This window comes from Mobula birostris, chromosome 12, assembly GCF_030028105.1.
Source record: "Mobula birostris isolate sMobBir1 chromosome 12, sMobBir1.hap1, whole genome shotgun sequence".
NCBI lineage: Eukaryota > Metazoa > Chordata > Chondrichthyes > Myliobatiformes > Myliobatidae > Mobula > Mobula birostris.
The window spans coordinates 29566471-29591318 of NC_092381.1; the positions used below are offsets into that span (position 1 = coordinate 29566471).

Here is a 24848-nt window from a genome sequence, read left to right on the forward strand (position 1 = left end):
AATTGGTGATCCAAGTTGTCCTATTTCATTGTGCCTAGTCTGTGGCAAGCAACTTACAAATGCAGCAATGGCTCCAGCAAATTGAAAAGACTATTAATGACAAATCACAGCCATATGACACGTAAAAGTGCTGATTATTTTAAACAGCTATTGGAATATCAAAACAGTGTAAAGCTTTTGTTAATAAAGTCGTAGTCAGTAAAAGGGTTCAGGAAGCAAGTTATTTAGTAGCATCCAATCACAAGTAAGAGAAAATCTGCAGATGCTGGAAATCCAAACAACACACACAAAACGCTGTTGGGAACTCAGCGGGCCAGGCAGTATTTGTGGAAAGAGTACAGTTGACATTTCAGGCCGAGGCCCTTCAGCAGGACTATGCTATTAGTAGCATAGTTTAGTACCCAGAAAAGAAAAACTCACACAGTTGGTGAGAACCTAGTAATCCCAGCATGTAAAATTGTAGTGGGTAAAATGCTAGAACAAGGTGAGGCACAAAAAATTGAAAAGGTTTTACTCTCAAACAATACACTAAGTCAATGTATTGATGGCATGTCACATGATGCTGAAGAGGTTTTGTGTGATTAAAAACAACAGCTTCTCTATCCAGGTTGTTGAGTCAACAGATTTCACCAATAGTTATCATGTTGTAGTATTTGTAAAATTAGTAAATGATGGTGAAATTGAAGAAAAGTTTTTCTATTGCAAAGAGCTCTCTGAAACGGGCAAAGGCCAAGATATATTTAAAAACGAGGAATTCTGCAGATGCTGGAAATTCAAGCAACACACATCAAAGTTGCTGGTGAACGCAGCAGGCCAGGCAACATCTCTAGGAAGAGGTACAGTCGACGTTTTGGGCCGAGACCCTTCGTCAGGACTCACGAAGGGTCTCGGCCCGAAACGTCGACTGTACCTCTTCCTAGAGATGCTGCCTGGCCTACTGCGTTCACCAGCAACTTTGATGTGTGTTGCCAAGATATATTTAATGTTTTGTCTTCATATCTGGAAACAAAAGGTATGTCTTGGAGGAACTGTGTTGCTTTGGCTTATGGTTTTTAGTAACTTTACTATTCAACATTGTCAATAAATTTTCATGTTGCAAATAGCCTTAATTAAAAGCAAATTACAACCTTTATTTAAATTAAATCTACCAAGCCTACCTTTAGAAAAATTAAATCCAATTTTGGCTTAAGCCAGTTATTTAACAGAAATTTATTATATTTGCCTTCTGAGTTTTTAAAATTTATGAAAGGGGAAGAGATTAATTTCAAGAAAGGTAAGCTAGGCTTAACTACCTTTTTTTTCAAGAAAGGTTGGTTAAAAATTAATTCTCTACTCAAAAGAGCATTGACAATTATTTTTGGGTATCGTATCTACATCTTACTGATTACATTTGAGCTGTTGATATATTTTTTACGCAGGGGTTCCCTGAGTCCTGGAAATTATTTCAAGCGGTCCTCCTGGGCAAAAAGGTTGATAAAAGCCAAAATAGATCAATACCAGTTGATGAGACCTAATTAGAAGCAGTTTAGTGAGTCTTGTGAACAACTATATCTGGTTAGCTCAGAAAATAACATCAGCTAAAATGACTTAAAGCCCCCATTCAAAGACTGCACACTTACCACAATGCAATGGTGATTCTAGTTTGGTTGTAAGGGTGCAAGAGAAGCCCACGAGATGGCAGTAGAGGATTGTTACGATCATAGATAAGGATTGATCTTTTTTTTAAGATATACACTATCATTTTAAAGCTTAATTCTCCAGTATTTTAAAAAAAATCATCTCCATTTTTATCTGTAATATGCTCCATTGAGTGGCCATTGTCAGCATGGTTCTTTACAAGACGTTCAGATTGAATCTTGGTCTTTAGCTTAAGAGTTTGTGATGAATCTCTCCAAACAGAGGCCTGTATGTACAGGTCAGTAAGCCAGCCTGACTTCTTAGCTCTTTATTAACTGATTATTTTTTTTCTCCCAACCAGTTTATACAGCCTCCTGGCACAGCTCCAACAGAAGTGGTGCAGTTCACAATCCCTCATAGGTGTCTGCCTTGGTTTTATGCTGTTGCACATTACCTGCGTCAGAACCTACTGATTTTCCTCCATACACCAAAGTACACAGACAGTAATGTGGAACATCATTTCCAGGTAATTTTCTAGGTGAGAAGGCAATGGTTGGTGGAAAATTGCAAAACTTTTTTTTCAGCTGTAACTATCTTTGTATGCATACCCCCTGCAGCTTTTCAGTTCTGTTTCTGGTGCCGAATATTTCTATCTGATTTCTAATAGATCCACTTGGATTGATGTATTCTGCATGCCATGTTTTACATTTTTGCTCCTATTAAATTGTAACTTAAGTGCAGTTCCCATAATAGACAGATTTGTGCGATGGCCTGATGCAGAATCATGGCTAAAATTTTAATTATAATATATTAAAGATCCCGCATCATAAACAGAAGCAAGTGGGAGATTTAAAAGCCTATTGGTATTCATTTTAAATTTCCGAAACTTTGAACTGCCCACACAGAAACAAAACTTGTCTATTGAGTGACATGCCTCTAAAATTTCATGGAGGAAGTATTATAATTATGTTGTTATTTTATCTACTTAGTTGTCATCTTATCATCTTATGTGCCGAGTTTTGCTAACGTTGCATAATGGGAAAGTCTGCAGTGAATTGAGCTCCCTAGATTTAATAACTTGCTGCATCATTGTATTCTGATGCACGCAGAAGCATTGACACATTAAATCATATCACGCACCATGTTCAGTTCTTATACTTCATGCACTGAGTATTTGCTGGTGTCATTCTCTTTATCACCTGTGGATTATGAGAGAGATTGGATGGCGGTGAATGTTTTACAGTGGATTTGGTGAGGTGAATATTTTATGATGGATGGATCTGAGATTGGATTTGGTGGCATAAAATTGTTTTATTTTTGTAGCATTACACTCACGGAAAGAATGTATCTGATGCTGACATCTACCTCTACAATAAGCCGGGAGGTCAAGGAACTGGTGGGAAAGGTAATACTTTCCTTCAACACTTTGTGAGATGCGTATCAATATTTAAAAGGACATTCTTGAAAATGGAAAAATATATCCACATTCAAATTTTATCATAATTAATATTAGTTTACAAATGGGTTATTCTGTCATAAGTATAATGTGAATCTATTTCTCTAAATCTTAATGTAATCTTATACTTATTTTTCCTTCCATTTTGTATCTAGCTTCATTGTTGTAATTAAAATATGATATAAGGTGATTATTTCTCTATTGACATAATATCTGATTGGATGATGGTTGAAATGTATTTGCATGGGACTATATGAGCGGAATCCTATAAACTTCACTGCTAAAATTATAACAAGAATGGTAATTCATTGTACAGTGCCACTGAGAAAACCACTTGGGTAACACCTCAAGACCCTTCTGCATAGGTTGAGATGTTTGAGGGATGATTTTTCATGTTTCCTATCAGTTAACAAGTTATTAGCTCTCTTCATTTGGACATAGAAATGCTGCTTTACAAGCTATGACAGCTTCTAATAATTCTCAGGGATGCCTCTTCATAGCATCACACCTATGGTCAGAAAATTTTCTATTTGACTAGAAGGTGAGAAGCAAAGGTGGCAACATTGTTAGAGAAGAGAAAGTAACTGGGCAGATATTAATGCTGAGATTTTAATACTGCATTTTGAGAATTATGCATTATGAGGAAAGCAATAAGGATGTTATTGAAATGGGAAAACATTTCAATAGTTGATTAGCTGTGTTCTACAGTTTAAATGCTTGGTATGCTATTTACAAAGGTAGTGGTGATATTAAGGATAAGAATGTGACCTTGTACAAGACTTTGAAAAGGGATGGGGTTGGCATCAGAGGTACATACTGATGTTTAGTAAGGCAGTATACTCAAAAGGTTTTCTCTAGTAGAATGACACGATCATTTGTAAATAGAGATTGCAGTCTAAAGATTTGTCTTCCATTATAATATAATCTGATTTAGTTTTAATAGAATCAGTATTTGAGGATAGTAACATTCTAGCAGGTTGACCTTACGTATGCATAATGAACTGTAGTGGACAAACCTTTCACCCTGAGAAGCTTGGTTATCAAAGCCAACATAAATCAGTGGATGTTGTGTACTTGGATTTTTGGAAGGCCTTTGATAGGCTGCCACACATAATGCTGCTAAACAAGGTAAGAGCCCAGGGTGTTACAGGAAAGACACTAGCATGGCTAAAGCAAGTTGGCTGTTTGGCAGGAGGCAAAGAGTGGGAATAAAGGGACTCTTTTTGGATTGACTGCCAGTGTCTAGTGGTGTACTATAAGGGTCTGTGTTAGGACTGTTTCTTTTTACATTGTATATCAATGATTTGGATGATGGAATTGATGACCTTGTGGCCAAGTTTGTGGACGATAGTGAAGATAGGTGGAGGGGTAGGTAATGTTGAGGAAGCAGAGAAGCTGCAGAAAGACTTAGACAGATTGGGAGAATAGAAGGTGGCAGATAGAATAGTATTGGGAAGCGTATGGTCGTCCAATTTGGTAGAAGGAATAAAAGCATAGACTATTTTCCAAATGGGGAGAAAATTCATAAAGTCTGAGGGATTTGGAAGTCCTTATGCAGGGTTACCTATAGGTTAATTTCCAATTTGAAATGGTGGTGAGGAAGGCAAATGCAATGTTAGCATTCATTTCAAGAGGATGAAAGTATAAAAGCAAGGATGTAATGTTGAGGCTGTGTAAGGCACTGGTGAGGCCTCACTTGGAGTATTGCAAAAAATTCTAGGCCCCTTAGTGATGTGCTGACTTTGGAGAGAGTTTCAGAGTAGGTTCACAAGAATGATTCTGGGAAAGAAAGCGTCATTAGCAATAACTGAAGGTTGGGGGTCTATACTCACTAGAATTTAGAAGAATGAGGGAGAGTCTTATTGAAACCTATCGAATGTTGAAAGGCCATGATAGAGTGGACGTATCCTTTCCTGGGAGAGTCTAGGACCAGAGGGCATTGTCTCAGGATAGAGAGATGCCCATTTAGAACAGAGATGAGGAGGAGTTTCTTTAGCTAGAGGGTGGTGAATCTGTGGAATTCATTGTACAGGTGGCTGTGGAAGCCAGGTCACTAGGTGCATTTAAGGCAGAGGTTAATAGACTCTTGATTAGCCAAATATGTAAAGTTATGAGGAAAAGGCAGAAAAATGAGGTTGAGGGGGAAATAGATCGGCCATGATAAAATGGGCTGAATGGCCTAATTCTGCTCTTGCGCATTGTGGTCTTAATTTTTTTTTCCCTAAGTGGGAGTTAAGATTTGAATCAAAATTTTGGAATTTTTGTTTGAAGAAGGGATTTATTTTTATTGTCAAAGGCCAAAGATGTCAGTGCTAGCAGGAGCAACAATTTTCAAATGTTGTCACTCAGTACCTGCATCAAGCATTTGTGGTGCAGTATAGGGTATCCAGCTCCGTGTTCTCTGGAACAGCTTTGTATTGCTGTATCAGTATGAATTTCATTCAGTCTATCTGTTTATCGTCAGAATACCAATTGGTTTGAAATCTCTCAAAACAATAATGTTGTCTGAACAGATTTTATTGAGGACTTTTACAGCCAAATCTGACAGGAAGCTTAACTCTGTGGCCCTTAATGAGATTTGACCTCAATTTTGAAAAGGCATGAGTATGTTACAGATCTTTTGGGGCTTTAATAGGGAGGCTTGAAAAATGTCCAAGGAGAGTGGTTACGAAGGCATATTGCATGCTTGCAGTTGAGGCATTGAGTTCAAAAGTCCGGAGGTTAAATTGCAGTTTTATAAAACTCTAATTAGGCCACATCTGGAATATCGCATATAGTTCTGGTCACCCATTTTAGGAACGATGTTGGGGCTTTGCAGAGGGTGCAAAAGAGGTTTAGCAAAATGCTGCCTGGTTTAGAGGGCATGTGCTATTACAAGAGGTTAGTCAAATTTGGGTTGTTCTCTCTGGAGCGGCGGTGGCTGAGGGGAGATCTGATAGAGGATTAAAGATGATGAGAGGCGTAGATAGAGTAGACAGACAGTACCCTCTCCCAGGGTTGAAGTGTCCAATACAAGAAGGCATGCATTTAAGGTGAGAGAGGGTCATCTTAAAGGAGATGCGAGGGTCTAGTTTTTTACACAGAGAGTGGTAGGTGCCTGGAATACGCTCTCTGGGGTGGTGGTAGAGGCCGATACATTAGGGACATTCAAGAGATATTTAGATAGGCACATGAATGTGAGGGAAGTGGAAAGGTATGGACATTCTGTAGGTAGAAGGGATTAGTTTAGTTGGCCATTGGATTACTATGTTATTTAGTTCGGCACAACATTGTGGGTCGACGGGCCTGTTCTTGTGGTTTATTGTTCTACATTCTCTGATATTGCTGTGACTGGGGAAATAATGTATGCTTTGAAAACAGAAAAATAATTTATACTAGCAGGGGTTGTTATTACCCTGATGGGAGAAGACATGAAAGTCTTGGGTGTAATAAAAATGACATGTGAGAACAAGGTACTATAGAGTTGTACAGCATGGAAATAGCCCTTCAGCCCAACTGATCCATGCCAACCAAGTTTCCCATCTGTGATCATCCTATTTTCCCCAGATCGCTCTAAATGTTTCTGCTCTGTGTACCTGTCCAAGTGCCTCTTAAATTTTTTTCATGTATCTGCCTCAACCTCTGTCATGCCAACTGATTTTCTTCTCGGTGAAAAAGTTGCCCTTTGGATTCCTTTTAAATCTGTCTTCTCACCATAAACCTATGCACTCTTATTCCTGATTCCTCAATCCTGGGGGGAAAAAACTGTGCACATTGACCCTACCTATACCCCTCTTGCTGAGACTGATTGAGGGAATGACTGCTGCACATGAGGGTTTAAGGGGAACTAATTTTTTGGAGGGTGCAAGGCAAATGGAATCTTGACTGATATGAGGAAGGAAAATGAAACCGATACGACTTCATTATACATCACTGTCTGGTATGGGGGGGAGGAGCACCTGCATAGGACCCGAAGAAGCTGCAGAGGGTTGTAAATTTAGTCAGCTCCATCTTGGGTACTAGCCTACAAAGTACCCAGGACATCTTCGAGGAGCAGTGCCTCAGAAAGGCAGCATCATTATTAAGGACCTCCAGCACCCAGGACATGCCCTTTTCTCACTGTTCCATCCAGTAGGAGGTACAGAAGCCTGAAGGCACATGCTCAGCGATTCAGGAACGGTATTGCATAGAACTGCTCCTGCTAAGTTAACAAATTTCAGAGCATATGCCAGTGATAATAAATCTGATTCTGAATATGAAAACTCACAAATGTGGGGAAAAATAAGGGAAGTATATGAAAGCTGGAGCTGGGTTTGGAACGTGACCGTGAGATTGTGAGAAATGCTTGCATGATTGAATAATGGCAGATAAAGAGTTTTACAGCATTCAAATTAGTTGAAAAAATAGCTGACCACAAGCATATTTAAGATGTCCTTAGTGAAATCTGAAACTGAATTAGGTAGTTGATTGGATGAATTTTGCATGCCAATGTTTGTTGAAATTAAAGGGAGTGAACTAGAGCTTAATTTTAATAACATTACATTATGATATAAATTGTGTGATGGTAACCACACACTGCTCACCCATGGTAATAATGAGCTGACAGCATTATGGATTTTCTAATTGGTGAAAAAGAATCTTGTTTCTGCATCATAATGGTGCTGTTTGCTTTTTGAAAATTACTAATAGAAGCTATATTTTTTTTGCCAGCCACCACTACAAGTGATTATGTGAAAACACATTTTGCTTTCACTTGCTTTGTCTACCACTGTACATGACTATTGAGATACTTGTCACAGTAGTTCAGCACCCTTTATTTGAGGAAAATGGTAATTCTTTGCAGAATTCACTGCATGTTTTGTGCTAGCCTTGGCCACCTACAGATAGCACTTGGCATGGGTATTTATAAGTTCATTTGATTTTGTATTTTTAAGAGGGAATTCGGTTCCCATTCTTTCAACATGAGCAGGCCAGTCAACCCTACTGTTTATTCTGTGATGTAGTTAGATTATGGATAATGTTTTTATACCCCATTTATACACTAACCTCACCATTGGTGTTCTATACTCCTTAAAACTGATATCCACAAAAAAACACTATCTGTCAATCTTACTCTCGAAACAATTGACCCCTTCTATTGGAAAGCGGGTCTGAGATTTTCACTAGCTTTTGTGTGAAAACATAGTTCCTAATTTCACTGTTAAGTGTCTAATTGTAGGGTAGGGTTAGGTTCTGTTCTGGATTTCTGTACCAGAGAAAATTAGTTCTTTCTACCTTCCTTATGAACGAGTGTTATCATTTTAATCCCTCAGCTTTGGAAACCTTAAGGGACAGTAGCCAAAATTTTCCAATTACTCTTTAAAAGCTTACCTTTAAGGCCAACTTTCATCTGGTGATTTTGCCCTGTCGCACCTCAAGGGCAAATTTAACTTTCCTGAGTTTCACTGCCAAAATCAAATGCAGTACTCCAGATGGTGTTTGATAGAAACTATACAACTGAAACATCATTTCCCTGTTTTGTATTCCAACCCTACTTAGACAAGTTGAATATTCCATTCGACTGTCAGATTAATCATTTTTGTATGTATTGACAATCTTTTTTTATTAGTTTATTTTGTTTGTAATGGGCTTATTGTCTCTGCTGCAGCTCGTAGCTTTAAAATCAGATCTGCGCAGTTAGTCTTCATCAGACCTGGTGTAGGTGTAATTGAGGCTCACCTTGTCTTTTTCATTCACTTTAGTTGCATCCCTTTCTAAACTTTTTACCTTCAGACACGCAAGTTATTGTGCCTCCTTGCTTGGCATCATAGAATCACAGAAAGGTTGCCTTGACTGATTCTAAACCAGTGTCAAGCTTCCACAGTGCAGAAATGACATCTAGAAATTGCATTCTCACCAGACACAATACCTAGATTGTGAGTTTTCTGTGCTGTGTTTGACGTACCCTGTCACAGTATAAAGATTGAGGCCAGAAGTTCAGCAGCTTGTAAGATCAGACTTGCACTACACCGCTTTCTTTATTGTTGAACATATTCTCTTGAGGCTCTTGCAAAAACAACATTTCAAGAATTGAGGCTTTCTTTTTCTTTTGGTTCAAGCTGCGTCATAATGAATGAAGAGGAAAATGAATAGTCTCAACCCTTCCATTTTTATTGTATTTTTCCTTGCTTTCCAACAAATAGTAGTAGTATCCCATCTTCCCTGTAGTATCTTCTGCTAGACCAAGCCGAACTGCCAGATTCGGTGAAGTCCTGCTAACAGAGCTCTCTAACCTCTCGTAAAGCAGTAGTGATTGAAATGCTAGATGTTGCTATTCTCTTTCAAATAAACTGAAGGGTGCTGTCAACAGCATAGGGTTCCAATTGTGCATTTCATCAGTAGTTAAATGTGTGAGGGTTTGTAGTTCTTTCTGTTCCCCCGCTCTTCAAGTGGCCCAAATGTTAAATTTCTGTGCACCACAGCAGGAGGACATTCGGTCTGTCGGGTTTATGCTGCTTTCATGGTAATTCCATCAGCTGCTTTTCTCCCACTTAGTCCCTGTAACCTATTCTCTTTTCCCAGTACCCTACCCTGCCTCTGACTCTCTTACCATCCACCTATACCAGAGATGATTTACTGTATCCAATTAACTTACCAGTCGATGGAACCGAGGAGGAGACCATGACACCCACTTGGTCACAGAGAGAATGTACAAACTCCATGCAGGAAGTCAGGATTGAACCCAGGTTACTGGGGCTTTGAGGCATCAGTACTACCTGATGGACCACTGTCTCTGCCTCTTTCTAGAAAGTAATGTCTTTTTACATGGACTCAGCACATTCTAAAGCCAAACTGTGGTATCATTCGGGAAGCCCTTATCATGTTCCTTTTCTTCCCAGTTAATTTAGTCATTTTAGATTTTGTTTGTGTTGAGCTTTTAGTAATAATTGATGTTGAAGGTGTTCTAGGTGACAAAGCCATCTTTGAATGTTCTTTCATTGATGTAGGTACCATGGTGGAACTTGTGCAGCATCTATTTCCACCCTCCCAGTTCCAAGGTATTTCTTCTTCTGTAAATGCAGCCGTGTGCTTTTAAAACCCTTCTCCCCAGCTTTTTTTTTTGTTGTTGGTTGTCTTTTCTGAATCTCCCAATCCCATTTCACTGCCATTTTGGGTTTGACCGCCACGACTTCTTATTTTGGAACAAAATAGCATTTGATTTCATGCCAATTAGTACTTCAGTGTGTGAACTTCTGAGGGGAGGGTGTTATTGATACTGCATGTTCTGCTGTTGCTCTGTGCTGCATGTTTGACATTAGAATATTAGACACTGCTTGACAACGCATATTGTAATAACTGTGGTTCATAATGACTTTACCTTCTCACCTCTTTATATATTATTGTTGCTTTATAAAACCATACTTCAATTTCTAAAATGATGGCTTGTGCGATGAGTAACATTACCATCTAGCAGGTCATTAAATGAATGGAATTGCATGAATTCAGGATTTCTGAATTTGAATGTGCTGGCTCAGACTCAGAAAGTTCTGATTCAATAACCCAATCCAAGGCGTTGGACACAATGATCTTGAAAGAAACACCTTTACAGTACTAATTGAAGGCTGTCCTGTCAGAGATGGTGTTTTGGGGATGAAATGTTAATCAAAGACTCTAACCTGCTCAGAAGTTGTTTGTTTGGGACAATTCTGACAAAGAGCAGGTGTGCTGTAGACAATATTTACTTGATTAATATTTATGAAAGCAAGTTATCTGTTGGTTATCATATTGGTTCTGGGAGCTTGCTGTACATTAATTGGCTGGCTATGTGACTACTAGTTTTCAGCAATGAATACATATTTCATTGCTTGCAGCATTTTATGGGCAAAAAAATCTTTTAAAAGAATTGAAACCATAGCCTGATTTGCATAAAAGTTGAATTGCAATTTGGTTTAGTGTTTAGAAGTGAGGAAATTCTTCTGTGCCTGCAGTTATTATGCCCACTGTGTAGTTTAGGCTGGTTAGTGGTTAATAAAATGGTACATTTGGGATTGGCGCAGAAACCAACTACTTTTCCTATGAAGAGAACATAAAACGTACAATGATGAGTCATTAACAAAATTGTTAAATCTTTCACACCAGAAATGGTGCATGATGTATGGAGCATTTATAGCATTTCTGCTTTTATTTCATATTTTCAGCATCTGTAGTATTTTCCTTTATGTAAAATTGGTGTAGAAATGTGTTTGATCTTTATATCTGGTTGTTGCTGTTTCTGCGACTTTGCTGTCTTCTGAGTCTAATTGGCGAAAAGCTGGAGGATATGTGTATGAATATTCTTCAAGTGATGAGCAGTCTCCCAGACGTTTATGAATAAGGGGTTCAACAATTTACTGTGACCTGAAGACTCTTGGCAATCTTCAAGATTATTGATCACAGGGAATTTATTTGTATTGTTACAATTGTAATGGTTGTACATCATTAAGTTTGATTTGTACATAGACTTAATCTGGTAGTCATTTATTACTTAATATTTTAGAACCAGAAAATTGTTGTGAATATTATATGTAATATAACAGAAGTAGTGGATTATTACAGACTAATTTACTCTATAACTAATGAATATTATTGGTTTCACAAGAAACCACATGTTTCAGTTGTTGATATGGGATCTTTTAAATGAGTGGCTGCATACCACCCCTAACAGTGGTATTCCAAGCTGCTGCAGAGCAGTTGTAGCAACCAAAGTTTTATTCTGAGCAAATTTAGGAGATTAGGGTGGAAAATAATGTTTATATGGTATTTTGGAGGAGGCTAGAGTGAACATAGAGTGAGTAAAATTGGGATAAACACAAGGATGGGAATGCTAAAATTCAGGTTTTACAAGTCTGGGAATTAATGCAGTTTAGGGTGATGAATGGATAAACCAAAATATTATTAGGGATAGTTAACAGTTTTGCATGAGCTCAGGTTTATGGAGATTGGAAGGTGGGCTGCCAATTAAGTAATAATTGTTCTGTAAGTTTTAAAGAATTTACAGTGTTTTAGCAACAGCTGAGTTGAACAAGATTTGGTGTTGTAGGATCTTACAGAAAGGGAGACATAAAGGCATATTATAAATAAATTATGTAATTGTTTAAATTAACACTAAGGTTTTCATGGCACAAATGAGATTTATGAAACAACTCAGTTCTGGCTTGAGTGCTAATGTCATTAGGAATTTAACAGTGTAAGATATCACATTCAGAAAATATGAATTTAACTAGTAAAGCCAGCATCTCAAGCAGCCCAAGAGAAGATGGTAGTGAAGTGCTGCCTTGACCTGCTGTATTCCGTTTACTGAGTTTCCACCATTCTCCCAGGCAGTGTACTCTATGTGCTCATGATTTTTGCATTTAAACAAAAATATTCTCCTCGGATTCTCGTGGAACCTCCTCCATACCCCAAATCTATATTCCTTTGTTTTACCTCCCCCTAATGTAGTGAAAAGTTTATTGTAATATACTTATTATTTTATATACTCGAATGCATCCCTCTTAACCTCCTCCACTCTAGGCAAAATAGACCTAACCCCTCTAGTATCTCCTCATAACTGAAATTATCACCATCCCAGGCAAACATCCCAGTAAATTTCCTCTGCACCCGCTCCAGCGCTATGACATCTTCCCTATAAAATAGTGATCAGAACTGCATTCAGTACTTCACCTGAGGTCTGACTAATGTTTTATAGAGACGGAGTATGACCTCTGTTTTTTTTTTGTACGCATTGCTCAAATCACAAAGACCAACATTCCATTTTGTCTTTTTAAACACATTATCTACCTGTGATGCTACCTTCAAGGATATTTGGATTTGGACACTGTCCCTTTGTTCCTCAATGCTCTGTAGAAGTCTAGAATTTGTACTGTAGCTTATATTTTATTGGAAACTGTCTAAGTGTATACTCCCCAGTTATTGTACATTTTAAACAATTAGAATATTTGCAGGAAAGAAGTTAATGGAATTTTGCAGCCACTTAAATAAATTTCCAAAAAAATCCCCACCACCACAGGTTGGCTGATTTAGAATCAAGGGGAAATTAAAAATTATATATAATCCCTAAACCCAACCAATTTCACTCCCAATTTTAAGGGATGGATCTGAGATAAACGCGTTAATACTTTTGAGATGAAGGTGGTTCAAAGGAAGTTCCTGTGTTCTATTTAACAGCTTTTTATTTTCACCCCTTTACCGATCATTCTCCCATTGCATCAAGATATTGTTGCATTTGGTGCTTATTTCTCCTGGAGCTTAGCCTTCAGAATTCTTAATTTGAGCTCCTGTTGCATTATGTATTTCAATGGTTAAGCAAGTTATATACATAAAACAAAATGCCAATAACATGGTGACAGTGTCATCGTAAAGAGATGCTTTGGATTAGTGTCTGGTGAACCAGAACATAATTTCAGATGCTGCACTTTTTGTCAAGTTAATCTCATGCTGATTCCTAAAGTGTTTTGCAATCATTTTATTTTGTCTGTGTTCATCCCAGGCATTGCCTGCATTGCCTTGTCCATTGTGGATCAACAAGGAAATTCTGCATTGACAACACAGCAACCGGAGCTAGCAGACCCATCGAAACTATTCTTTGGCATGGATCTCTTTCAGGAAGCAGACTTCAGTAAATTGACAGAGGTCCTCAGATATGAGAGCAGCTCTGAAGGGAATACGTCAGGTATATTTTCAAACATTTGAAGTATATTTGATTCAGAATGTTCTCAGGACCATTAATGTTATCCAAGGTTGTTTATTTTTTGAATTGATACATTAGATGTAGTTGAAAAGGATTTCATTATGCTGAATGGAAGAAGGAGGCTGTACAGTTCATATAAAAACATCATTTTATACAGCATTTGAATGTTTTAGACGTATCAAAATTTCGTGATAACTGGGAACAATTGGATGAGAGTAAGGAGATGTGTATTGGAAAAAAAAGGTTCTAATCAGGGCCTCCGCGAAATGGATACAACTGTATTTACTATCTATCCTTTTTAACCTTGAAAAAATTGTTAGGCTTTCATCTTCAAATATGATGTGGTGGATGTGTTCCTACAAGGCTATCATATAGTCATAGAAATGCATGGCTTGGAAGAGAGCCGTCTGGTCCATCGTGTCCATCGTGACAAACATTTTGCCTCTTTACACTAATCCCATTTTCCTACATTCAGACCAGTTGGTTAGGTATTTTGATGCCATAACAATGACAGTAATTCATATGTCCTTTTAAGTGACGGTGGAAGATGAAATGAACAAAGTTGCAATGTTTCCCAATGTCTTTGGAAAGTCATTTGTTCTAAAAGATGAGGTACAGTCAACTGGTTAAGCAGCTTGTCCCATTATTTATTTTTAATCTTTATTGACCCAGCTCTTTTGAGTAAAAGCTGATGATTCTGTTCAGAATTTGTATCTTTCACCTGTGTAGTTCCAAGAAAGTTCAGGACACCCATATAAAACCAGAAGATCCCTAGTGCTGCTCAAATGACTTTGATATAAGCATGCTTAGCTTCGTTGACTATCTAAGAAGCTCAATGGGAGAGTGCACCTCATGAGGACGGATAGTACTTTGCAGGTTTCATCCCTGATCTTACATATATGGATGTTTTTGTGTCATGAGCAGAAAGATGATTTCACAATCCTTTCCAGATGTAGCTAACAAACCATAGGTGTAAGTGAAACCCTAGAAATGAATGCCCACGTGCATATTACAGAATATAGCTGCAACTAGCTGACCATAATTTGAATGCACAACTGTGTCTAATCGCTGCTTAATTTTCTTAGACCCGAGCACTCTTGTACGTTTTGACATCTGGGAACAGGGGAATATTAGTCTACTGCAGCTCACAGAAAAGCTTCAGAATGCCCTTCGTCACGCTCTTTGTGATGTTGTTATGGAGTTTCGAATGCTCCAGTGCCCTCTGTGTGTGGAGTCCTATTATCCAGTCATGGTGACACCAGAGAGAGACATCAGAAATGGTACGTTGTTAAAATTCAGATGAATATAATACAGCCATGAAAATATGTTATAAATAATAACCATGTAATTTGGGTCATTTTTGCAAATCTGTGAGAATGCTTCTTGATATGAGAAACATGCTGTTTATAATGATGTGTTTAAACTTCAAGAGGATAAGTTGAACTCTTTATTTAGCATTCTGCTTTCCATGTCCGCTCCTACATTATGTCCTTCTCATCCATCACTCCTGCCTGTGGTACTCTGTTGCCCTCTAAAGCCACCCAGTTTTAAATTCTCATCCTTGCATTTCTATCCCTTCATGGCTTTCCCACCCTCCCTCCATAATTTTCAGAGGCCCCATAATTCCCCAGAGTTATCTGATCTTTATCCTACCATTACTTCCAATGTCCTGATCTAGTGCATTTTACCTGAAGCCTTCCATATCTTTTTTAAAACACTCCACTTAAATTTTGGTTATGCCTCCTTACATTTTACTTCTATTACCCATTTTTGTTTAACCAGTAGTTCAAGAATTACTGATAGTTAATTACTACAAAGAATGCTTCAAAATCTTTTATATACCATAAGATGTAGGAGCAGAATTAGGCATTTGGCCCATCGAGTCTGCTGTGCCATTCAATCATGAGCGGGGTAGAGAGAGATACATATTATCCCTCTCAACCCCATAACCTTTGATGCCCATCAGCCTCTGCTTTAAATATACCCAATGATATGGCCTCCACAGCCACCTGCGGCAATGATTTCCACAGATTCACCACTCTCTTGCTATAGGGGCACAGGTTTCAAGTGTTCGAGAATCACTGTTGATTAATTGCACAAGGAACTCTGCCATGGATGGTCCAAAGCCTGCTGCACAAGGAAGGGTGTTGGGCATGGGGCTAGTAACCCCATCCTGTAAAACCCCAAACCCCAGAAGTGCCAATAGAAGCTTGAAAGACCTCATCCTTTGGAGAGGAAGGAGCTTTGAAGATGGGCTACACATGGAAATAGATTGGTCCAGGACAGTGTACTCTGGCAAGCCGCTGTTAGCGACTTATGCCCCAGTAGGGGTAATGGGTTTAAGAAGAAGAATTGGCAAAAAGACCACCCCAGAATCTTTTATAGGGCACAGGGCTTCAAGTGTTTTGTATATTTTTTAAACAAGTACTACTTATTATTTCTTTCCTTCATTTTTGCACCTGATTAGGTCAACTCAGCAAGTCTGCGTCAGAGATTAAGGAAGCAACCAGCCTTTCTCTCAGTGCAGCTGGAAGTAAAAACAGTCCGGTGTCTGTTCAAATTGCTCCTATCCAAACGTCCAGCGCATGTAATGCAGAGTCTACTACTCCCACTGGCAAGACAGGCCGGCGCAGTTTTTGGGATATGCTGGTGAGTGCAGAGTTGTAATTGTAATATGAACAGTTCAATGCACTGTTTCAGAGCCAGACCTAGTTTTTCCTCAGGATGAAAAATAACTGGGAACATGTATGTTTCAGAGCAAGACTGATTTCTCAGACACTGGTACTCCAAAGACCACTGACGACATAGTTCAGGAAAGGACCAGTGACAGTTACACTCGCAGGAGGCACAAAACGGAACATTTGAAGCAGTCCTCCAGTCATGAGCGAATGTCAACGGTGGAATTAGAACAAACACAGAGGCAAGCAGTCTCAAGAAGGTAAAATTCATACCGTTGATAAGATTTTTGTTTATCTCGGACAATTTTCTACATTAAACAAATGGCATTCAAATTATACAAGGGAATCAAGTTATTTCTGACAGTTCAAGCCTTCTTTTAGCCAACAAACTATTTGAATGAAGTTGAAGTTGAATGGGGTGATTTTCTGAATTGGATTTATTATCACAACATTTGTGATAATAGGTACAAGAACAGTTTCTTTCTGTATGCCATCAGTCTTATGAACACTTGAATTTTAGTCTATTATAAACCAAGTCCACCTGTACATACACATTGTATATAGTTCATCGATTATTTGCACTATTGTTTTGTTTGCTTTTTGATTCTGTACAGCGAGAGCTCAGGGAAACAGGCATCAAATTCCCTGTATGTGTCCACATACTTGGCGATAATAAAGGATTCTGAATCTGATTTGTCATGAAATTAATTATTTTGTTGCAGAGATGCAATGCAAGTCATAAAAATTACTGTTAATTCCATATTAGTGCAAAAGAATAATGTAGTGTTCTTGGGTTCATTGACAGTTCAGAAATCTGATTGTGGTAGGAAAGACACTGCTCCTAAGTTACTGAGTGTGGGTATTCAGCCTCCTCTACCTCCTGCCTATTGGTAGTAATCAGAAGTGGGCATGTCCCTGGTGGTCCTTAGTGATGGATGCCACTGCCTCTTGAAGGTGGGAAGGGTTGTGGCCATGATGGAGTTGGCTGAATTCACAACTCTTTGCTGCCTGTTGCGATCCTTTGCACTGGAGCCTAAATATCAGGCTGTGATGCAACTGGTCAGAATGCTTTCCACTGAGCATCTATGAAAATTTGACATGACGGATCTCCTCAGATCCCTAACAAAATAGAGCCACTGGCATGCCTTCTTCAGTATTGCATCAATGTGTTGGTCCCAGGATAGATCCTCCAAGATATTGATACCCAGGAACTTAAAGCTGCTCGCCCTTTCCACTGCTGTGTTTGAACCCTGTATATGTTAGGTCATGATGTGCCTAACTTCTATCAGTGTAATAGTCTATAATTAGCACTATTTTTCTGTTGAGGAGCATGATTACTAATTAATACCCTGTTTTGCATTGGAACTTTCTCCTTATAGGTATGTCCAAACTTGTTGAGTACAGTACTGTACATTATTCTTATTGACTTTTGCTGTCGTTCCCATGCTATTTAAACCATGGTCTGTCACGAAACTGATTAAAATTTACTGAGTTTGCATCTTTATTCCTTTGGTAAAGAGAATATTAAATAGTCCAACATTTATATTGAAAATAATGTACTTGTTTTTGACTTGCTCTTTGCAAACAGATCAGAAATCACTCACTATTTAATGCTCCGGTTGCTTTCTAACCAATCAATATATTGTTCCAATTGAGTGTTAACCCTCCACAGGAAACGGACCAGTCAGCTGGAGGAAGGAGACCTGGGTTCTCTGCATCAACTTTTCCATGTCACCTGTCAGCAATGGATGGCATTCATGAGTAGGATGGGTAAGTACATATTTGGGTACGGTCATCAACAAATGATGTACATGGACGCGAAAAGCTTGTGGCCTCTTTCCCCTCTCCTCTCAGTCCAGAAGAAGGGTCTCAGCACGAAATGTCGACTGTTTACTCTTTTCCATAGGTGCTGCCTGATCTGCTGAGCTCCTCCAGCATTTCATGTGTGTTGCTGTAAAAAGCTCAATGTTTAATGTATATCCATTGATGAAGTACTCAATAATTTTGCCTATACAGAACATTGTGTATTTTAGCCTTTAGAAACAAAGTCCAGGAACTCTTGTGTGCTAACTGTGGCTCAGAAGGGTGTGAGTTCAAGCCAGAATCTAAACTCATAATCTCGGGAGGTGTTTTTCACGTAGTACCCGAGGAGCATTGCATTGTTCATGGTGGTGTTGTTTGGATGAAATGCTAAACTGAGGCCCCTGTGTCCTTTTAGGTCAGGTTCTTGTTCTTTCTTCTCATGTATCTCTGTCTATATTTGGCCAGTCATGAGAGTTTGAAGAGCTTGAAATGGTTGTCAGGTTTCCTATGTTTTAACAACGACTGTAGGTCAAAAATAATTCTTTTGTTTTGAAACAATGCGGGTTATCCTGGAGATGTAAAACAGGCACCACTTAAGTGCAAGTTCTTTTAAAGATTAGGGTACAACTGCATGTACTTCGTGGATAGAATGCCACTTTAATTTATTTATTATTGTGATAAGAAGCATGGGTCTCTGTAGAAGTGTTGGAAATTAAAATTAATGGTATTTCTCGATCTATAATGTTACTCAGTCCACAGTACATTTAGACATTTTAATGAATGGAAATGTTTGCTGAGTCTTTGATGTGCAGCTTAATTGCCCTCATCAATCTTTTTGTCCACAAACAGAACATGTTGTTGAAATTGTGGCTCTGAATTGGCTAGGATTCATTCATCTCCTGTCGTATTTATATTGAAAGTACTTCAATTAAAACACTGTTCTTTTTAAGTCCAGCTGTGCAAACCTGCAGGTGCAATAAGCCATAATAAACTTAGTGATGTTTACTGCTGGAGTAGTCCGATTAGACTTTCTTCAGAGCTGATTATCCCACGTTAGCCTGGACGAGACTTGAGTGTGAAATAAACCTCGGATTCTGACATGCAAGATTAAAGACATGGCTTGAAGTTTCTCTTTTTTGCCAACAACGAAGATATTGTTTTACAGTTAAATCAGGATGAAGTAACCTATGTCTTTTTTTAATGTGAAAGAAGCATTTAGAAGCTTACAGGAATTAAATAAAACTACAAAATAATTATCAAAGGAATAAACTTTCAATGGCTGCTAATACAGGCCGTTCTCGGGCGATGAGCAAGTTCTGTTTTTACAGATGACCGTAAGGTGATTATGTTCTTTAGTCAGAAAATACACTAAAACCGTTTGATATGGTGACCATAACTCCATGGTATGTAATGATTGGCATCAAAAACAAATAAACCTGATTAAGAAAGAACAATTACTAAAAGTAGCGAGACAAAGTAGTCTAGTTCTGCCATTCATAGGAATGAACGTAGGCACATATATTGGACTTTTGAATTTAACATTATGGGACCTTATACGAGTGTTCTTAACTTAGGGACAGACAGTTGATAATTTTTTTCTCAGTTTTGTAAATTGGCCTTCCTCATTGTTATAGTTTTTTGTGGTTATTCCCAGACTGAGTTGACCCCTGATTATAGGGAGAGAGTTGCCATGATGACTAGGTACACAGATTTGTTCCATACTGAAATCTTGTGCATTTTCTATTAACTTGGAGATTTGACAGTGAGCAACTCCTGGAGCTTTTTAAATGAGAAAGTAAATAGCAAGGCCTAAAGTACAAGCTCTGTTTAATACCTCTTACTGCATGTAACAGGAGGATGACATGGCTTATAGATGAGACCCTAGCTAAATGTCTGGACTAACATCAAATGTGGCTGACTTACAGGCTAGATGATCAAAACTGATGAAAAGAGAATATTTAATTTCTCTTCCAATAACTTCAAAAGTCAGAACAGGAGGCTAGAATTCTGGTGGGAGCAAATTGGTTGATGGAGAGCCTGAGAGCCTCAAAAATCAGGATTGCTGGAGATTATCCTAAACTCTGGTTCAGCAGCTTGGACAGTCTAGTTCATTGCAGTGAAAGCTTGAATTTGCAGCGTCTGCATTTTCTACAATGTCACAATTTAAGTTGGGCACTGGTAATGAAAGCTGAAAGTGCTGCATTGCTGAGAGAAGGATCCTTGAAAATTCTCCAATATTGACTTCAATAGAATCCAACAATATCTGCTAGCTCACTAGAATTACCTGAAGAGCGTTTTATTCTCGTTGTTTAAATAAGAGAAGTGGTGTCAACTTCAGAACTGCTGCATTAATGACAACATAACTAACTGCAGTTCAAATCAACACTGAAATACATAAACAACAGGAATTCTGCAGATGCTGGAAATTCAAGCAACACACATCAAAGTTGCTGGTGAACACAGCAGGCCAGGCAGCATCTGTAGGAAGAGGTACAGTCGACGTTTCAGGCCGAGACCCTTCGTCAGGACTAACTGAAGGAAGAGTGAGTAAGGGATTTGAAAGTTGGAGGGGGAGGGGAGATCCAAAGTGATAGGAGAAGACAGGAGGGGGAGGGATAGAGCCAAGAGCTGGACAGGTGATAGGCAAAAGGGGATACGAGAGAATCATGGGACAGGAGGTCCGGGGAGAAAGACGGTGGGGGGGGGGAACCCAGAGGATGGGCAAGGGGTATATTCAGAGGGACAGAGGGAGAAAAAGGAGAGTGAGAGAAAGAATGTGTGCATAAAAATAAGTAACAGATGGGGTACGAGGAGGAGGTGGGGCCTAGCGGAAGTTAGAGAAGTCGCCACACTCAGGTTGGAGGAACAACACCTTATATTCCGTCTGGGTAGCCTCCAACCTGATGGCATGAACATCAACTTCTCAAACTTCCGCTAATGCCCCACCTCCCCCTCGTACCCCATCTATTACTTATTTTTATGCACACATTCTTTCTCTCACTCTCCTTTTTCTCCCTCTGTCCCTCTGAATATACCCCTTGCCCATCCTCTGGGTCCCCCCCCCCCACCTTGTTTTTCTTCCCGGACCTCCTGTCCCATGATCCTCTCGTATCCCCTTTTGCCAATCACCTGTCCAGCTCTTGGCTCCATCCCTCCCCCTCCTGTCTTCTCCTATCATTTTGGATCTCCCCCTCCCCCTCCAACTTTCAAATCCCTTACTCACTCTTCCTTCAGTTAGTCCTGACGAAGGATCTCGGCCTGAAACGTCCACTGTACCTCTTCCTAGAGATGCTGCCTGGCCTGCTGCGTTCACCAGCAACTTTGATGTGTGTTGACTGAAATACATGGCTAGATGATAACACAAACCTTAATTGTTACCGGTAGTTGAAGGATGATTCACTGATTTGATTTCATTTAACTTGACAATGATGGGTAGAAGTGCTTTAAAAATCAAAATCTATTCTCACCTGTAATTCTAACCATTCAATATTGATAATGACAATGGAGGATTCCTTTACAAACACAATTGTGTTGTTGTATAAACAAAGTCATCGGAGAGACGCAGTTGGTAGACTTGAAAAGTAGTCTTTTTATTTGATACACGCACTCGCAAATAAGCTGATAGCCTTTTGGAGTCAAGCGAAAGTGAGAGAGACAGAGAGACTGACAGAGAGGGAGAGTGGAGGAGAGGGGGAGACCCCCTCCTTCCCTCCCTCTCCCCCACCCTTTTGGAGCAAGAGGTCTGCAACACTACACAATATTTTATATGCTAAAGATAAAAATGTTTTGTTTGAACCACACACCACCCTCGCACCTCCCTCTTCACACCCACACTACAGTTATCCAGGTGATACCAAATAACACATTTAAATCAGCATGGTCTGGTCTTCCAATTAACTGTGGTTTGCGGTTCTTAGCAGCCCATCGTTCCAGAGCTGTATTTTAGATATACTTGACAGTTCATATTTGAACCTGAAGACTGGTGGCTGAAGTCAGTTGCTGAAGTAATTTGTTATGCATGCTAATCCCCCCCAAAAAAATAGCATTTAGTATTTTGGTATAGCCCTATTCATTCTCCAATAATGTGCGTAACTCCTGGGTTACAGCTGTTCAGGTAATGGAAATTCACCCTTACAGAATTCAGAAATCACTGGCCTACCAAAAAAAAATCACTCTTATGAAACTTGTTTGTTGGGAGTCAGGTGGAGAGTAAATAAATCATCAAAATATATTGACACTCTCAGATAGTGTGGCTTCACATTAAAGAAAATCAAAATATGGTCCGTTTTCAAGGAACACCACTATCCCCATCCTCATCCCCCCCCCCCCCAGTAATGCGTATAATTTTGTGTTCCATTAAACCCCTCAATGTTCCAGGAAAGGAAAACATATGACTTACTCTGCATGCCCTTGATCCTCTGTTAGGCAGACTAGAGAGTCCTGAACTTCTGGCATTTATTATGAGAAAATATTTTAGTTTCAGTTGGTACTTCATCAAAATTTGTCATATTGGGAATTACAATCTTTGATTTACTCTAAACTCCCAATGCTACAAATTGCCACTCCATTGAAATGCTTGAACGTTAGGCTATTTTGTAACTCCTCTCATTTTCTCCTGTAGGATGTCCCTCAGTGCAGCAGTGTTCTGTTAATATTGGCTCCCGGTTTCTACTCAGCTCTATTCTCACCGAGATCATGAATTTGGTTAGCGGCCTTGCCAATGACACAACAGTTAAGATTTTTGAGAAAATTAGGTAAGTTTCACTGCTCTTGTGATATTTACTGCAGATTAATATTATGTTTGGGAATTTTTGTTTCATATTTAAGTTAATGCAATGTAGAAAGAGTGCTGAAACATTCTTACCTCTGAAGAAGAGGAACAGGACAAAGGCATTGGTCTAGAAGTGGTAACGTGCCAAATAGTAGGATGGTGATGATGATGGTCTGGCAGCAATTGTTACAATGCCTATATAGCCCAGAGCAGTATGTGCAGTATAATAAGCCTCCCAAGACTAAATGGGAACAAATTATACAGAATATAAGGCATGGAAATGGGTAATTAGCTCCTTGTCTACATTTATTGTCCACTCAAGCTTCTGTCAACCTTCTTCATGTAAATCAATATCCCTCTCCCTCATCAACTTTTCCAGGCTTCTCTTAAATTAGGATGTGATGCATCTCAACTGCTCCTTTCAGTAATGTTTTCATATTCAGCCCACTAAATAAAGGAACAACTGCTTCTGGACTACCAGTTGAATTTTTGGTATTGATTTTATATCGATGACTTCGATTTATGTGTTGGCATTTTCAACCGTTTACAAGAGCAGAAGTTCTTTCTGTATCTATTCTATCAAAATCTTTCAGTATTTTAAGAACTTCTATTTAATCAACAGTTTCCAAAGAGAGAAATAACCCAGTGTGTTCACCCTTTCCAGTGTATATCCTTGCATTAACAGTTTATCCTGTTAAATCTTCTCTGCACCCTCTTCCTCATCTCTGTAACCTTTTTTATAATATAGAGGCTGGAACTGTACAGAGTACTCTTAAAAGTGGTTCAGCTATTGGTCACTAAAAATTTAGTGTAACTTTTGAATTCTGTTCTTCCAGAAGTAAACCTGAATGTTTACGCTGGTGCATGATAAACTTAATAGACAAGGTATTTCCCTCTGCATGTAATGGGAGGATGACATAACAACATTAATTGGCAGGTGTTTAGCCTTAAAGCTGCTGCTTGAAAGGAAGTCATCCCTGCCACTTCCCCACCCTTGCTGAGGTTATTGACTTGTGCCTTGAAGCTTCTGGAGTGCTCTCACTGGTATTTTCATCATCAAATTTCCCACCTCCGTTTTTAAAATCCAACACGGGCAAAACTTCTAGCCATCCTATGATGCTGGCACAGGCATATAGCCAGAGAATTCCAGTCAATTAATATATAGACATCATCATCATCACTGTTCAATAAAGACTTTAGGCCTCTGCAGCCTGAAGTTTATTTATTCTTAACTTCAGAGGTAATGCTTTTTTTTAAAAATGTTTTCCCCCTTTCTTTGTATTATAGTTCTCCACATGGTTCCACTTTCCTGCCATATTCCCTTAGTCAACATTCTAGTACTCGTCCTGGTGCAGCTAGACAGTTCATTCTGATTGGACGGAATTTCCACCAATGGCGGTGTAGTACTGAACAAGGTATTGATACATCTGAAATCATATTGTATAGCTTGCGTCATCTGCAAAACCAGTTGTCTTGTACAGATTAGTAATCCTATGTCATCTTTGCTTTAATCAGTATGGTAAACAAAGTTAAGAACATCCAGATTTTAGGTTATTTCTTATGATAAAGATGTTCACTACATCCCTTTCATAATCCCTCAGGTATATTTGAATTGACTTACTTTAATGCAAAAAGGGAAGTTTGAGGAGATATAGTGCAGGCAAGCTTGGCCAGTTATCATATAGCTGATAATGGAGGTAAAATTGGAATTCTAGAAAATCACTATCAATTTTTAAAGAAAAATGCATTTTAGATATGACCTTTACAGAATCGAAGCTGAAGTTTCTGTCCCCAGGAGAGGACTGATAACTTGGCTCCTTCATTGGAAGATTGGGT

At 38.9% G+C, this 24848-nt stretch overlaps 1 protein-coding gene across 1 annotated transcript in view; it reads left to right on the top strand.

Moving 5' to 3' along the window:
• Positions 1–24848, top strand: part of szt2 (SZT2 subunit of KICSTOR complex) — a 270175-nt gene that overhangs the window by 154773 nt on the left and 90554 nt on the right. Inside the window, exons 48-56 of the mRNA XM_072273538.1 lie at positions 1979–2143; positions 2941–3022; positions 13560–13742; positions 14846–15040; positions 16228–16409; positions 16517–16698; positions 18111–18208; positions 22863–22995; positions 24300–24427. Of these exons, the coding sequence (XP_072129639.1) occupies positions 1979–2143; positions 2941–3022; positions 13560–13742; positions 14846–15040; positions 16228–16409; positions 16517–16698; positions 18111–18208; positions 22863–22995; positions 24300–24427 (1348 nt within the window). The remainder of the gene's footprint in view (positions 1–1978; positions 2144–2940; positions 3023–13559; positions 13743–14845; positions 15041–16227; positions 16410–16516; positions 16699–18110; positions 18209–22862; positions 22996–24299; positions 24428–24848) is intronic.